Below are 15097 nucleotides of genomic sequence, written 5' to 3'. Positions count from 1 at the left end.
TTTCTGATTTCTAAATGATATAAAAAACAAGGCAACACAAGTTATTAGATTAGAAGCTTCTCCCTTTAACTAACTCTTCTTCAAAGGTCAATTAAAAGGAGAAGGTAAAAGGATATGGCAATAAGGTTAATGGAAATAGTATGTAAATCAAGAAGAGTAAAACATGTCACTCATCTAGATGTGCACACTTGCATTTATTTCATTCCTTGCAAAATATCAAATGGTTACATGTGTACCTTCGACTTCTCACAAGTTAGAGCCCGAAAGGTATCTTCGAATGTTGAGCGATCCAGTGCTCAGGACTCGAAAACGTAATTTATGCATGTCATTGTTTCTTTATTTATATTCGCGAGGTACAACTTTAGACGAAATTACAAATATGTCCCTGAATTCTATACATATTTACTACAAACATTATGAACGCAACGTAGTACTTTTTTTATCCATGTATCTTGCAGAATAAGTCTTTCACCACCTTCACCTTTATTTCTCCTTTGTCAATCACAGCTCATTCGAAGCTCCTCTTTGGACATCAATCGGTTTAGCGCTCTAGCGAACCTGATTCTACTTAGCTTCATCCATGTTGTTAGCTTCAACTTGGAAACGAAGATAGAAACCTTTATCTAAAACCTGCTTTTATGATGAAGTTAGTACTCGTGGAACTTCCGCGACCAAGGCCTCTCCCAACATTATCCTGCAGAATTTTTTTCCAGCCCAGGCCGCCTCCTGCCCGCGAGTACAAGATGCTCCAGTCTTCCTTCTCAACACGGGCCGCTGGCGCCCCTTATACCAGCTCGTTCCAGTCCTCTTCGAGTCGGGCCTTCCCACCTTCTGGTCGCGTAGTTCGAGTTTCACCTCTTGTCGGTTGCCGCCGGCCTCGGCGAGTTCCGCGCCTCTGCCTCCTTAATCGACGACCAGCAGCTTCCCCATTCTGCAGCCCCGCTTCGTCGGCGTCATCATGGCGGTCGGCGGACGGAGCCCCGGGTCGCAGGACCCTCCCGCGCTCACCATCGTCACGTCGCTACTCCTCGCCTTCCTCTCTTCCTCCGCACCCGCGGCAGCATCCTCGTCCACCGGCACGATGCACAACAACAATTGGGTCGTGCTCGTGTGCACCTCCCGCTTCTGGTGAGCCTTCTTCATCCTGCTTGTTGTCTGTCCCTGCCTGGCTGCTATGTTGTTGGTACATTTGTCTATCTCAAGAGCAAAACTTAGTTGAGCGACATGTCTATACTTGGCGCCTGATGGGGCGGTAATTAATTCTGTCACACCAGCCCCCGCATAACACTAGGTGCCATCATAGTGGATTGTCCAATGTTTTTCTGAGTCTGGGTGACGAGAAGGCGAAGACCATGTTTAGGCTACTATAAAGTTAGCGAGGACTTGTGAATTGATTAAATTTCTTGACTCGAAGACTATATGGTACCATGAGAGCTTTATTGTCCACTTGCATATCTTGGTTGTACCTTCTCGGTTGCTGAAAAGATCATTGAGGCTTTGGTCTGATCCACCCTTATCTTGTGTGCTTCGAAGTAATGATGCAATTTTTGTGATGCCATGAGTACTGTGTATGCTGTTTTTTCCATTTTCGTCACGTTGCATTTGGAGCTGCTGAGGACCTCTCAGACAAAATATATAGGCTGCTATTGCAGTTCTCTGTCTTTAGCCTTCTCCTGCACTAAAGCTGTGATGACTGTGTTGTGGGATGCTACGACGTATAAGAGTAACAATGTCGTCAACGTAGGTGGGATGAAGGCTCTTAACCTTGTGGTCGTGGGTTCGAGCCCCACGGTGGGCGCCAAATGTTGGGACCGACTGACATGTGGTCAGGTGGGCCCAATCACTCGAGAAGGAGGGAACTCAGGTGCTCAACAAAACAGTAAGTAGAGAACTATAGCGTCTTATTAAGCTTGTCCCATCCATGTACAGTGACAGAGGTATTTATTGGTAACAGGGCAGGTGAATGGATCCTCTAAGTACTGTTATGCCCCCGGTTACCTGCTACACCCAGAATATTCCCCCTTACGGGGTCATTACAGTGACGAGAAGTACAATCTGATTAGACATACTATGAAACCTACCATGAGGATGGCTTACAAATCGGCCCAAAAGGAGATAGAGCGCAGCCTAGGCCCCACCATTGAACGGTGTGGCCTTCGCCCGTACGCGGCGCCCTTCACTCTGCGAAGTCGAGCCTTCGACCTCGCTAGGACTGTCGTCATGCAGAACCGTACGAGCCAATGGGGGTGCCTTCGCAAGGCTGCAATGAGCCCACTTTTAAATAGTGCGGCCCTTCGCTCCGATGCCCCGGCAACTCCGGTCGAAGACATCGATACTGGTTGTGGTTGGAGTACCCTTCGCTTCCTGTACCTACGACAAAACCTCGTCTGATTGATGTTAAAGGTCTGACCGAGGGGGCGATCGGCCTTTACTCCAACAATGAGTAAGTTGTATCTTGTTTTGGTCTATTGGGCAGCAGTGTTAATCTCGACACAAGATCATGGTACAACTTGTTGCAAACATACACAAGCTCGAAAAACATTTTTTTGTACATGATGGAACTCGTAGGTGACTAGATCTAGTTGAACTCTTTTCGATCCATATAGAGATAGTCTTATTCTCCGTGCAAAAATGTGGCAGAACCGCCCGAATTATTCCAGCTTAATTGCCCAAGTCACGCCTTAGAGGCAGCAACACACTTAAATCGGAATAACCCGTCATTCCCTTAGATATAGTCTGATAAAGCCACTTACCAAGGATCGAATACCACTAACTCACGCGAAGGTGAGGCATAGAGAGAATACAGTAAACATGAAACCACAAATTATGGTACTGGAGTTATTACATGAATCGGAGTTTTGTTAAAAGAGAACAAGTTCATAATTAAAATGCAGCGGATAATCGATAACGATGATACAGAGGATTAGGGCAAGGCCTAGCCAACTACTCCTTCTGGTCCTCTCCTGTCGAGGCTGTGACAGAACCGCCCGAATTATTCCAGCTTAAGTGCCTAAGTCACGCCTCGGGGGCCGTAACGCACTTAAATCGGAATAACCCGTCAGTCCCTGAGATCTAGTCTGATAAAGCCACTTAACCAGGATCAAATACCACAATCTCACTCGAAGGTGAGTCACAGAAGAAATACAATAAAACAGGAAGACCTCAGATTAAGGTACTGAATTATTACATAGATCAGAGTTTTTCAAGTAGCTGGTAAAAGTTCATAAAATAAGATGCAACGGATAATCGATGTCGTCGGTAGCGAGGAACTGGGCAAGGCCTAGCCCACTCCTCCTCCTGCTCCTCTCCAGCCGGAGCAGCATCCCACTCGACCGTCCAACCCGGTGGCAGGGTGGTAGGCCAAGTCACACTATCAACCATATCCTGAAGCGTACCTGCAAAAATTATGCCACAAGCAAGGCTGAGTATACTAATACTCAGCTAGACTTACCCGGTGTGAGGAAACTACTCCTCTACCTCTAGACCATGCAGTTGTTTGGCTGAGGGGTTTAGTTTGCCAAAAGCACTAGTTGTATCTAAAATCAAGTTTTAGCTTTTCAATTTCTAGCATCATTAGCTTTACTAAGTTTGCTCCTTCTAAGCATACATGGTAGCAAGCATTTTAGTACACACAACAAGTTATCTCATGTAACCTCATTTCACTTCTTACTCAATGTAGTACAAGGGGTCAACCAGTCTCATTAGCTGCGAGAAGCAGACGATTCGAATCGAGTTTTTATCCTTATAAAGTAAACCTAAACACACAACATGTCTGGGCACTCCGTCCCCACACATGTCAACCGTCCCCATCGATTCCCCGTTCGCGTCCAGGCCTCACCGCCTTGACATACAATTCTCCACTGACCCCGGCTCCCGTCGTGCAGTGACCGCACTTGTACCCACCATAGCTAGCATGGGAGACCCAGTCTCAGGTCGCGTGAGGGATAAAGTCCGCGCCCGGCTTCACTCAGGTACTAGGTTTACCGGTTACCATATTTCCCGACATGTGCTTAGTACGTTCAACAGCTTGACTCAGGTATCCACACATTAATCCTTAATTCCTTTTTCCCGTCTCATGGACAAGGCATCCTCCCTGGATCCAAGTCCATAGACTTACATAGATCCCATTATCAAGATGAATACAATCAATTCCTGACCTCGCGTGAGTGCTAGAAAAATCACTCGACTTCTACCGAGATCCTGATTAGCAAAGCAGCTACTCGACCTAGCATACTAGTAACCATCAAAAAGGAATCCTAAGTTCATGCAGCTAGAGGTTTCAAGCAACTCCTACACTTAAGTGCACATTACAATCCTACAAACATTAAGTGTAGTGAAGTAGCATATATAGATACGGTTATGCATAAAACCGGGGCTTGCCTTCAATAGCTGGGGTTGCGGTGAGATCCTCGATGGCAGTCTCGGGAGCTTGCTCCTGGTCTTCCTCGTGGACAGCTCCTTGCTCGGGGATGAGCACGTACTCTCCGTCAGCGAGATTACAATCTAATGAATGCAATGAGTAAGATATATGCATGGTATGATATGCAATTTAACAATTAAACTTGGATGGTGAATGATCATTTTAATAAGTTAGGGCTAAATCTTGCTACTTGAAGATCCTTGGGGTATACCTAGTAATTTAGGGTCATGCTTAGCTAAACTAAGTGGTAAGTCCATTTTGGTGTTCCACTGAATTCCTTTTAATGTCTTAGTGAAAATTTATCAAGATTTCTAGTTGAACTTATTGGAGCGAGGTTTATCTTTCATTTCTTTCCTTCTATTTCTCTTATGCTTTTAAGGTGGGTTTGAATTATAAGTTAACTTAATAAATTTTCAAAAATTCTACAAATATTACAGTGGCTTCTTACTGGTGTATAATTCTCTGTCGCAAAATTTGGGGTTCAAAAAGTGAGGGGTTCTCTCTATATAAAATTATCAAATATTAGGGCAGAAGGGGTGTTTTGAACTACAACTCCTTTTTAACAGAGGGTTATTCTCTAAGACATATTTTCGCTGGCATCTAGATGTTATAACATGACCTTTTACAAATTTCTAGCCATTAATACTTATTTGTTGTTTTGCTATGATTTTCTAAAGTTTCTAGCCAAAGGGGTGCTTTCTACTACGACTATACTTGAAAAATATCAAACAACAGATTTCTAATTTTTCCTATCTTCTTCTTTGTGCAAGAGCAATCATTCTAAAGTTTGGCATCTTTTTGCTTAAGGGAAGGGTGGTAGGAATTATTTGGATTAAATGGCGTTTTTCATGAAGCATTGGTAATGGGTATTATTTTGCAGCTTCCAATTGGGTTTTGCATTTTTCTCTAGTGGTCTATCTCATTATTGATCTAGTAAAATTTATTTGCCTATTATTGCACTATTTTTGGGTTGCTCATGATTTATTTAAATTATGACCCAATATCCAATTATATTTGTTACCCTACTTAAAATGATAGGCTGGGGTGGTTATCATTTTTGTAGTGGTGCCTTAGTGGTTACAAGTCCACTGAGTTTTTCTTATCAATTTTGAAATTATTTTCATAATTCTAATAATTGTTTTTCTAGTTTGGTTAGTGCCTAATAAAACATTTCACTTTGAATTTTTATGGACTAGGGGTTCTTTTATTTTTACTAGGTTCTCTATTACTTAAGTAGATTAGGAAAAATAATTGCATTCACTGTTCACTATTTTCTAATGCCTTTCTGATTTTCCTAAGTTTTGGGCAAAAATGGACTTTAATAGATATCCCTACTTAAATCTTCAGTACTGGGGTGCTCATTATTTTTAAACAGTGTTTAACTGGGGTTTGAACATCTACAAATTTTCTTAAGTTCAGCACAGAAGCATAACTAATTTGCTTTAATTAAATAAGATTTGGTCAGTTTCTTTAATTAATCTCAAACTCTAAAATTTAAAACAAAAAGCATGTGGTTCAATATTTTTAATTGATAGTCCATAATATTTTTAATCCAGCAAAATTGTTTTGGTTAAATTTGGTTCAATATAACTCAAGATTTAATTTTTCTAAGTTCTCTGCTGAATTTAAAAAGGTTAAAAAGAAATGGATAAAGGAAATACAGTTTTGCGCTGGGTCCCTGGCGAAAGTTCTTAAGTGAATTACAGACAGGTCCCCGGTGCACTATTCATATGATTCTACGGCTCTATAGAAAACACCCTGGTTTTTTGGAAATCGAACCTGCGATCCTTCCCTAATGGAACAGTGGCCACAGAGGAAGAAAGGGCGGATGGGCTTACCGGCGGCGAGACTGCTCCAGTGAGGTGGTCGAGGGTGTAGGGGAGGTCCTAAGGGTCACGGCGATGTGCGGGTCGCCATCGGGGATAGTTGGAGTCGGCCGGTCCACGTGCGCAGGCGGGGGAGCTCGTCGGCGGCGAGGAGTCCGGCCTAACCAGGGCACGATTGATCAATCAAATGGGTCAGCAAGCTTCACCAGAGATCAGGGAATGTGTGTGTGCAAGGAATCGGAGAATGACTCACTGGATTGCTCGGTCCACGCGCGCAGGCGGGCGACCGAAGTCCGGCGAGGACGATCTTAGGTCTCTGGTGAAGTTCTGTCGGGTCCGAGCGCTTGGAAATCTTCACGGGCCACCGGCGAAGCTAACCGAAGGGCAGGCGCGGCTTGGAAGCGACTGGAGCGGGCTGGCCACGGTGGCTGGGGCTTGGGCAGTGATGGCGGGCGGAAGAGAGCTCGCCGGAGCTAAGGAGGGCGTCTGGCCAGCGAGGGTGAGCACGGGGTGAGGTAAGGCGCGCCTGGGAAGGCTTTAAAGGCGCGGGCGGGCACGACCGAGGGCGAGGGCGCGCAGCGGACTTGACCGAACGCTTGGGCGAGCGCGTGCGTGGGTTGGGCGAACACCGGCGTGCCGACCAGGGTCGAACACGTGTGCTCGTTCATTCTGCCCAAGTTTGGCGCGTGTGGTCATTCATCCGAGCCTGCTCTTGCCTTGGTCAGTGCACAAAACCTCTTCTCCTCCCTATAAGCTACCGATCTTGTGTGGGGGTCATAGGATTTTGCCTACTGGTTTCAAATATTTGGAGCCCTGAAGTCTGGTCTGTCTCCCTGCCCGAGCCCGAGGCAAATCCTTGGTTATGTTGTGTCTAGGGCTCGCGTCCCAATGCCATCTTCTAGCATGCGACAGAGGGGTTAGTTAGACATGTTTTTGTCAATGGGAGCATTTGGATTAGATTTAAGGATCAAGGTGAACATGCTCGGTTTTGGTTCAAGGGCTGAAAATTCAGAAATCTGAATTTCAGAAATCCCCATTGAACCTCCACTTGAATGGCTTGTTTGGAGTTTTTAATAAACTTTTTTGGACAAGCTTTCACAAGCTTTATTGTAGCTTATTTAGTGTATTTCAATGTTTATAATTGGCCTAAGCCATGATTTTATGTTTTCCATGGTCTTTCATCCCTTTTCCTCTTCTCTACTTAAATGGCTTATTTAGGGTTGGTATTAGGGTTTCAACATTTTCCCTTTTTTGAAAACCTCAATTGTTTGAGCATGATTCATTTAGACATAAACTTAGTGGATCTTTTATTCTCAAGTTAATTTGATGCTCCTTGCTCAAATTTGCTTACATGAAATGATAGTTCTTGGGTTAGCACTGAGAAAACCCTAAGTGACACTGGGGTGTCACAGCCTTCCCCCCTTAAAGGAATCCCGTCCCGAGATTTGGGTCGGAGTCCTCCCGGGGTGAAGCAAAGGGTGAGACTTACATGAAGTGGGTGCTTTATTTATTAGGGCAACTGCCCTTCGAATGTCATTCTCTTTGCAACTTCAGAAGGAAGTCCTTTTTAACTCTAGTTTTATAATTAACTCACTCTATTTTAAGATCATTTTTCTTAAATTTAGATTCAAAGGGCAGGAGGAGGGTTGGGCATGATTACGTACCAATTTCCTTAGGTAGGCAATTGGGGAAGTTGGAACGCAGGAACTCCTCAGTCTCCCAAGTAGCCTCTTCCTCTGAGTGATTACTCCACTAGACCTTATACATCTTGATCGATTTAGCCTGAGTTGATCTTTCTTTGCAATCCATAACCTTGGAAGGGTACTCTTGGTACAATAGATCTGGCTCTATCTCCAATTCTGGTTCTGCCATGATCTAAGTCGGCAATCGAACACACTTCTTCAGCTGGGATACATGGAACACATTGTGGATGGCAGACATTTTTGGAGGTAACTTCAACTTGTATGCCACGGGTCCACATGCCTCTATGATCTCATAAGGTCCAATGTAACGAGGGGCTAACTTGACTTTGATCCCGAATCTCTACACTCCCTTGGTGGGTGATACCTTTAGATACACGGAATCTCCCACCTCAAATTGGAGAGGTTTCCTCCTATTATCATGGTAACTCTTCTGCTTGGCCTGGGCAGCTTCTAGATTCTTCCTGATTACTTTGACCTTCCTTTCGGCTTCAGTCACTAAGTCAGGTCCAAAAACTTCTCTTTCTCAAGGCTGAGACCAATTGAGAGGTGTTCTACACCTTCTCCCATAGAGAGCTTCAAAAGGTGCCATCCTCAGGCTGGATTGATAACTGTTGTTATAAGCAAACTCTGCCAAGAAGAGGTGCTTATCCCAGTTCTTGCCACAATGGATTGCACAAGCCCTCAGCATATCTTCAAGAATTTGATTTACCCTCTCAGTCTGACCATCAGTCTGTGGGTGGTAAGCTGAACTCCTGATTAGCTTGGTTCCCAAAGACTCTTGCAGTTGTTCCCAAGATCTGGCAACAAATTGGGCTCCTCGGTCAGAAACAATGGTCCGAGGCAATCCGTGCAAACACACGATCCGGTCAATGTACAATTTTGCATACTTTTGAGCCTTATCAGTGGTGTGCACTAGGAGAAAATGTGCCACTTTCGTCAGTTGGTCCATAATAATCCAAATCGAATCATGATGATGAGAGGTGTTGGGCAGACCCACAATGAAATTCATGCTGATGTCATCCCATTTCCATGAAGGTATAGACAGGGGTTGCAAAGCTCCAGCTGATTTCAAGTGGCTTGCCTTTATCCTCTGATAGGTGTCACATTCCGATACGTATTGGGCTATCTCCCTCTTCATTCTGGTCCACCAATACAAGGGCTTCAAATCATGGTACATTTCCTGGATGCATGGAAAATTTGGAGAGATGAGCCTCATCCAAGATTCTCTTCTTGAGATCCTTGTTTTTAGGAACTACCAATCTGCTTTCAAACCACAATATACCCTTTCCATCTTGGCGGAAACATTTATACTTCTCAGTCTTCTGATGGAGATTCTCCCTAATAATCTGCACTCCCTTGTCACTGAGTTGGGCCATGATGATCTGGTCTCGCAAGGCTGGCTCAACAGAAATGTGAGACAAAGCACCATAAGGAATCACTTCAACCTTCATCTTGCTCAACTCATCACACAAGGTGTCAATGCGAGAATCCATCATAACACAGTTGCATTACAACTTTCGACTCAAGGCATCTGCTACCACATTGGCTTTTCCCGGGTGATAATGTACCTCCAGGTCATAGTCCTTGATCAGCTCTAGCCATCTTCTCTGCCTCATGTTGAGATCAGCCTGAGTAAAGATATACTTAAGGCTCTTATGATCAGTGAAGATGTGGCAGTGGGTTCCCATCAAATAGTGCCTCCACATTTTTAATGCATGAACCACGGCTGCTAACTCCAAGTCATGAGTGGGACAATATTGCTTATGAGGCCTGAGTGCTCTTGAGGCGTAAGCAATGACTCAGTCATCTTGCATCAAGACACAACCTAGTCCAGTGCCAGAGGCATCACAATACACATCAAATGGCTTGCTGTTGTCGGGTTGCGCTAACACCGGTGCTATGGTCAGATGTTGCCTTAATGCATGAAAGGCATCTTCGCACTTCTGACCCCAAACAAACTTGGCTTCTTTCTTCAACAGCTCAGTTATGGGCTTCGCAATTCGAGAGAAATCCGGAAAGAATCTTGGGTAATAGCCAGCTAAGCCCAAAAAACTCTGAATCTAACGGACAGTCCTGGGTGGCTTCCAGTTCATTACCTCCTGCACCTTATCAGGATCAATAGCTATACCTGCCTGAGAGATAGTGTGACCCTAGGATTTGATCTCCTTAAGCCAAAAATCACATTTTGACAACTTGGCATAAAGGTGGTGCTCTCGCGGACGTTGAAGCACTACATGCAAATGCCTGGCATGTTCTTCTTCGTTCTTCGAGTACACCAAGATATCATCGATGAAAACCACTACAAACTTGTCCAATTCAGGCATGAAATAGAATTCATCAGATACATGAAATATGCTGGTGCATTTGTCAGCCCAAAAGACATCACCAAGAATTCATATAGTCCATATCTGGTTGAGAAAGCAGTCTTCGGAATATCGCTTGCTCGTACCTTGATCTGATGGTAGCCGGAGCGAAGGTCTATCTTAGAAAACACTTTGGCTCTGACCAACTGGTCAAAAAGAACATCAATACGAGGCAAAGGATACTTGTTCTTGATAGTCACCGCATTGAGAGGGCGGTAATCTATACATAGCCTCAAGCTTTCATCTTTCTTCTTTACAAACAAGGCTGAACATCCCCAAGGCAAAGTACTTGGGCGGATAAAACCCTTGTCCAGCAATTCTTGCAATTGCTTCTTCAATTCTGCCAACTCAGCGGGTGGCATCCAGTATGGCCTCTCAGAAATGGGTGTCATTCCTGGTTGCAACTCGATGGCGAATTCAATATCCCGGTCTAGTGGCATTCCTGGCAATTCATCAGGAAAGACATCTGCATACTCACGGACCACTGGAATCTTCTTCAAGGGCAACTCTGTCATAGCAAAAGCACATGACTTAGTAGAGTCTTGACTGGGCAAAAACAAGGTGAAACTCCCACAGATTGGGGAATTGATTTCCACGATGCGGCTGGCTACATCAAGCACTACTTGGGGTAGGGTCATCCAATTAGCTCCTAGAATAATATCCACATTTTCCAAACCCAAAACAAGAAGGGTGGTTTTGATAATGTGGCTTCCCAGTTGAATAGGAACACTTTGGTTTAATTGATTGGTTGCAATTTTACGCCCAGGTGTGGCTATCATAAATGACCCTTTTGTGTGATAGAAAGTCAATTGACATTTAGCACTGAACTTTTGGCTAATGAAACTATGAGATGCACCAGAATCAAATAAAATTAAAGCAGGTTGATTATAAACTGAAAAGATACCAGTCATGATGGGGGCTCCCTCAGGTAACTCCTCCAGAGTAGTGAAGTTGAGCTTCCCTTGCCTGACTTGTACCTTCTGCTTTCTTCCCTTGTATTGATTTGGTGCTGGCATCTGCCTCTGCTGGTTCCTTGGGCAATTCTTGGCATAGTGGCCCACATTGCCACAAGTAAAGCACTTGTTCCCAATGCTCTGGCGGAACTGCTGCTGCTGCGGAGGTTGATTGTTCCTTGGAGCGGGGGCTAGAAAACGGGTGGGTTCCGGCTGCTGCTGCTGAGGTGGCCTGATCACCCATCTGACTGCCTGCTGCTGAAATCCCCTACTCTGATTGTGAGAAACAATCCTGAACCTCTGGGCCTGAGCGGATGGTGCTGCCATTGGTGCCTTTCTCTTCTTCTTTGCCCGGTGAGCTACAATACAATCCTCCTAGGAGATGGCCAGGTTGACCAACTCATTGAAGCTATCAGCACGGACATTGTTGAGACATTCTCGCAGCTTGGTGTTGAGACCCCTGCGGAAGTGGTCTCTCTTCTTCTCATTAGAATCAACATGATAACCTGCATACTGGCACAGGTCGTTGAAGGCCTGAGCGTACTGCAATACGTGCGGGTTCCTTGAGTGAGTGTCTGGAGTTCATTCAACTTGCGATCAAGAATTCCTGCTGGAATATGGTGCCCTCTGAAGACAGTCTTGAATTCCTCCCAAGACAATTCACGATCAGCGGGTAGAATAGCACGAAAATGGTCCCACCAAGTACGAGCAGGGCCACGAAGCTGCTGCGCGGCGAAGCGAGCCTTGGTCTCATTAGGGTAGTCTCCCGTGAGGAGGGGAAACTTGGACTCAATGACGTGGAGCCATACGTCGGCATCCAATGGATCCTCTGCCTTGGTGAACAAGGGCGGCTGCATGCTTAGGAACTCCTGGTAGGTTGCCGCTGCCAGAGGTCGCTGCTGCTGGCCTCCACCATGCTGTTGGGGGTGGGTTTGGCGCTGCAAGAGCTGTCGCAGAATCCCATTCTGCTGGGCCATCAGCTCCTGCACTGTGGGAGCTGGAGGAGGTGGCGGGGGAACTTGCTCGTTATGCACGCGACGCTGCCTAGCTGTCATCTGAAAACAGAGATTGTCTCCATTGTTATCCTGATCCACAATTTCGAACAACATGCTATTATCTCATATGGAAAGAAAATTGCCATAATCATAACATTAAGTTCGAATGAATATAACATGGTTACAAACATCCCACAGACCTCAAAAGTTTTCAAGGGTTACATCAATTAGGGGAAAGTACCCGTAAGCCTAGTCCAAAATATGACATTAACTAAGCTCGCATAGATTTCTATCCTCTAAGAAGTCAAAATGACTAATCAATCTTGAGCGGTGGAAGCGACACTGGATGAGGGTGAAGGGGGCATCGCGGAGGTAGTCCCGTTGGCACCAGGGGCTGGTCCTAACTCCTCGGGAGCCTCTTCTCCCTCGCTTCCGGCCTCATTGGCCTCCATCTCCAAGTGGTGCATGTCCAGGTGGTCATTAGCTTCTTCGAGTTCTCGCTGCACATCATGGAGCTGGTTCTCCAAGACATCAATAGTGTTGTCTCGGATCTCCACCTGCTGCTCCAAGGTGGTAATGCGTTGGCTCAGCCTTTCCACCTACAGATCCTTCTCCACCAACTTGGAGGACAAGTCGACCACAAAGTCTTCTCGACTGTCGAGGGTGAGCTTGGTGGTTTGAGCGATATTAGCAAGGTGTGCCATTGCGTCGCTCTGCAGGGTCTAAAGGCGGTACAGCGCACTCATTCACTGAATAGTGACCCTCCCAACCAAGTCAGGATACATTGCCCACACATCTTTCACATGGCTCACATAGTTACACCACATGGGGTCATCCTTCTTCTCAGCAGGGAAGAGTCCCAAGAGGTGCATCACCATTTCCAGGGGATGGTAGCCACAGAAAGTTGTCAGAGTCTTCATGGCTGCCGCCTTAGTGGTGTCGTCCGTCCTGAATCCAACCATCTCGAAGTCAAGGGAACGCCAACCCGGCTGAAGGGTATGAGCCTCCAAAGTCAGCCAGACTCGGCAACGAGGCACCCGATGCTCCTCGTACAACTACACCGTGTACAAAGGGGCGTAGGGTAACCGGCGGAGTTAAGCACTTCCCACAAGATGGAAGGAAAGCCATCGTGAGAAAGGAAGTCAGAGCTGAAACGAGTGTCTCCTCCACTGGCGGGGGTGGGTGAATTCATCTGCAGAAGGGGATCAGATGGTAAAGATTATGGTGGAAGGAAAAAAATAAAAGAGCCTGGATGGGTTAAAAGGAAGTGGGATAGCTCAAGCTTTTACTTCTTTAATTCTTAATCCTTCAAATTTTATAATGCATGCATGCTGAAAGTAATGTCTCCTCTCAGAATAAAAGGGTGCTCCTAGGGCATCCTTCAAAAGCCTAAGTACTGGCCCACAGGGCCTACTTAATTAGCCACCTATTTCTCCCTCCATTCCTAAGGCCTTTCGTCCTAGGTCTAGCGATCTAGTCCTGACGATTCTTATTAGTTTCTAAGCAAGTTTTAGATTTTGAAAATTGGTATTCATGGTTTATTGTCCTTCTCTGTGGTGGTATTTGCTCTGATACCAGCTGTGGCAGAACCGCCTGAATTATTCCAGCTTAAGTGCCTAAGTCACGCCTCAGGGGTCGTAACGCACTTAAATCGGAATAACCCGTCAGTCCATCAGATCTAGTCTGATAAAGCCACTTAACTAGGATCAAATACCACAATCCCACTCGAAGGTGAGTCACAGAAGAAATACAATAAAAGAGGAAGACCTCAGATTAAGGTACTAAATTATTACATAGATCAGAGTTTTTCATGTAGCTAGTAAAAGTTTATAAAATAAGATGCAGCAGATAATCGATGTCGTCGGTAGCGAGGAATTGGGCAAGGCCTAGCCCACTACTCCTCCTGCTCCTCTCCTGCCGGAGCAGCATCCCACTCGACCGTCCAACCCGGTGGCAGGGTGGTAGGCCAAGTCACACTATCAACCATATCCTGAAGCGTACCTGCAAAAATTATGCCACAAGCAAGGCTTAGTATACTAATACTCAGCTAGACATACCTCTACCTCTATACCATGCAGTTGTTTGGCTGAGGGTTTTGGTTTGCCAAAAGCACTAGCTATATCTAAAATCAAGTTTTAGCTTTTCAATTTCTAGCATCATTAGCTTTACTAAGTTTGCTCCTTCTAAGCATACATGGTAGCAAGCATTTTAGTACACACAACAAGTTATCTCATGTAACCTCATTTCACTTCTTACTCAATGTAGTAGAAGGGGTCAAGCAGTCTCATTAGCTGCGAGAAACAGATGTTTCGAATCGAGTTTTTATCCTTGCAAGGTAAACCTAAACACAATACATGTCAGGGCACTCCGTCCCCACACATGTCAACCGTCCCCATCGATTCCCCGTTCGCGTCCAGGCCTCACCGCCTTGGCATACAATGCTCCACTGACCTCGGCTACCGCCGTGCAATGACCGCACTTGTACCCACCATAGCTCACATGGGAGACCCAGTCTCAGGTCGTGTGAGGGATAAAGTTCGCGCCTGGCTTCACTCAGGTACTAGGTTTACCGGTTACCACGACATGTGCTTAGTATGTTCAAAATCTTGACTCAGGTATCCACACATTAATCCTTAATTCCTTTTTCCCGTCTCATGGACAAGGCATCCTCTCTGGATCCAAGTCCATAGACAAACATAGATCCCGTTATCAAGATGAATACAATCAATTCCTGATCTCGCGCGAGTGCTAGAAAAATCACTCGACTTCTACCGAGATCCTGATTAGCAAAGCAGCTACTCGACCTAGCATACTAGTATCCATCAAAAAGGAATCCT

The 15097-nt window shown here is 45.5% G+C and overlaps 1 protein-coding gene across 1 annotated transcript; it reads left to right on the top strand.

The window, feature by feature from the left end:
- Positions 1-720: 720 nt before the first annotated feature.
- On the top strand, positions 721-2608 carry LOC103626812 (uncharacterized). The gene is made up of 2 exons (XM_008647165.2): positions 721-1879; positions 1955-2608. The coding sequence occupies exons 1-2, from the start codon at positions 1558-1560 to the stop codon at positions 2389-2391; spliced, it is 759 nt and encodes a 252-aa protein (XP_008645387.1). The 5' UTR covers positions 721-1557; the 3' UTR covers positions 2392-2608.
- The last annotated feature ends 12489 nt before the right edge of the window (positions 2609-15097 follow it).

The sequence above is a fragment of the Zea mays genome, chromosome 5, assembly GCF_902167145.1.
Source record: "Zea mays cultivar B73 chromosome 5, Zm-B73-REFERENCE-NAM-5.0, whole genome shotgun sequence".
In the NCBI taxonomy this organism is placed as follows: Eukaryota; Viridiplantae; Streptophyta; class Magnoliopsida; order Poales; family Poaceae; genus Zea; species Zea mays.
This window is presented reverse-complemented; position numbering and strand designations above follow the sequence as displayed.

Bases quoted from the DNA above. Each gene is read 5' to 3' on its own strand.
- LOC103626812 (XM_008647165.2), top strand. From the start codon at position 1,558: ATGAGTACTGTGTATGCTGTTTTTTCCATTTTCGTCACGTTGCATTTG. The intron at 1,880-1,954 runs GTAAGTAGAGAA...TATTGGTAACAG, and splicing joins CTCAGGTGCTCAACAAAACA to GGCAGGTGAATGGATCCTCT.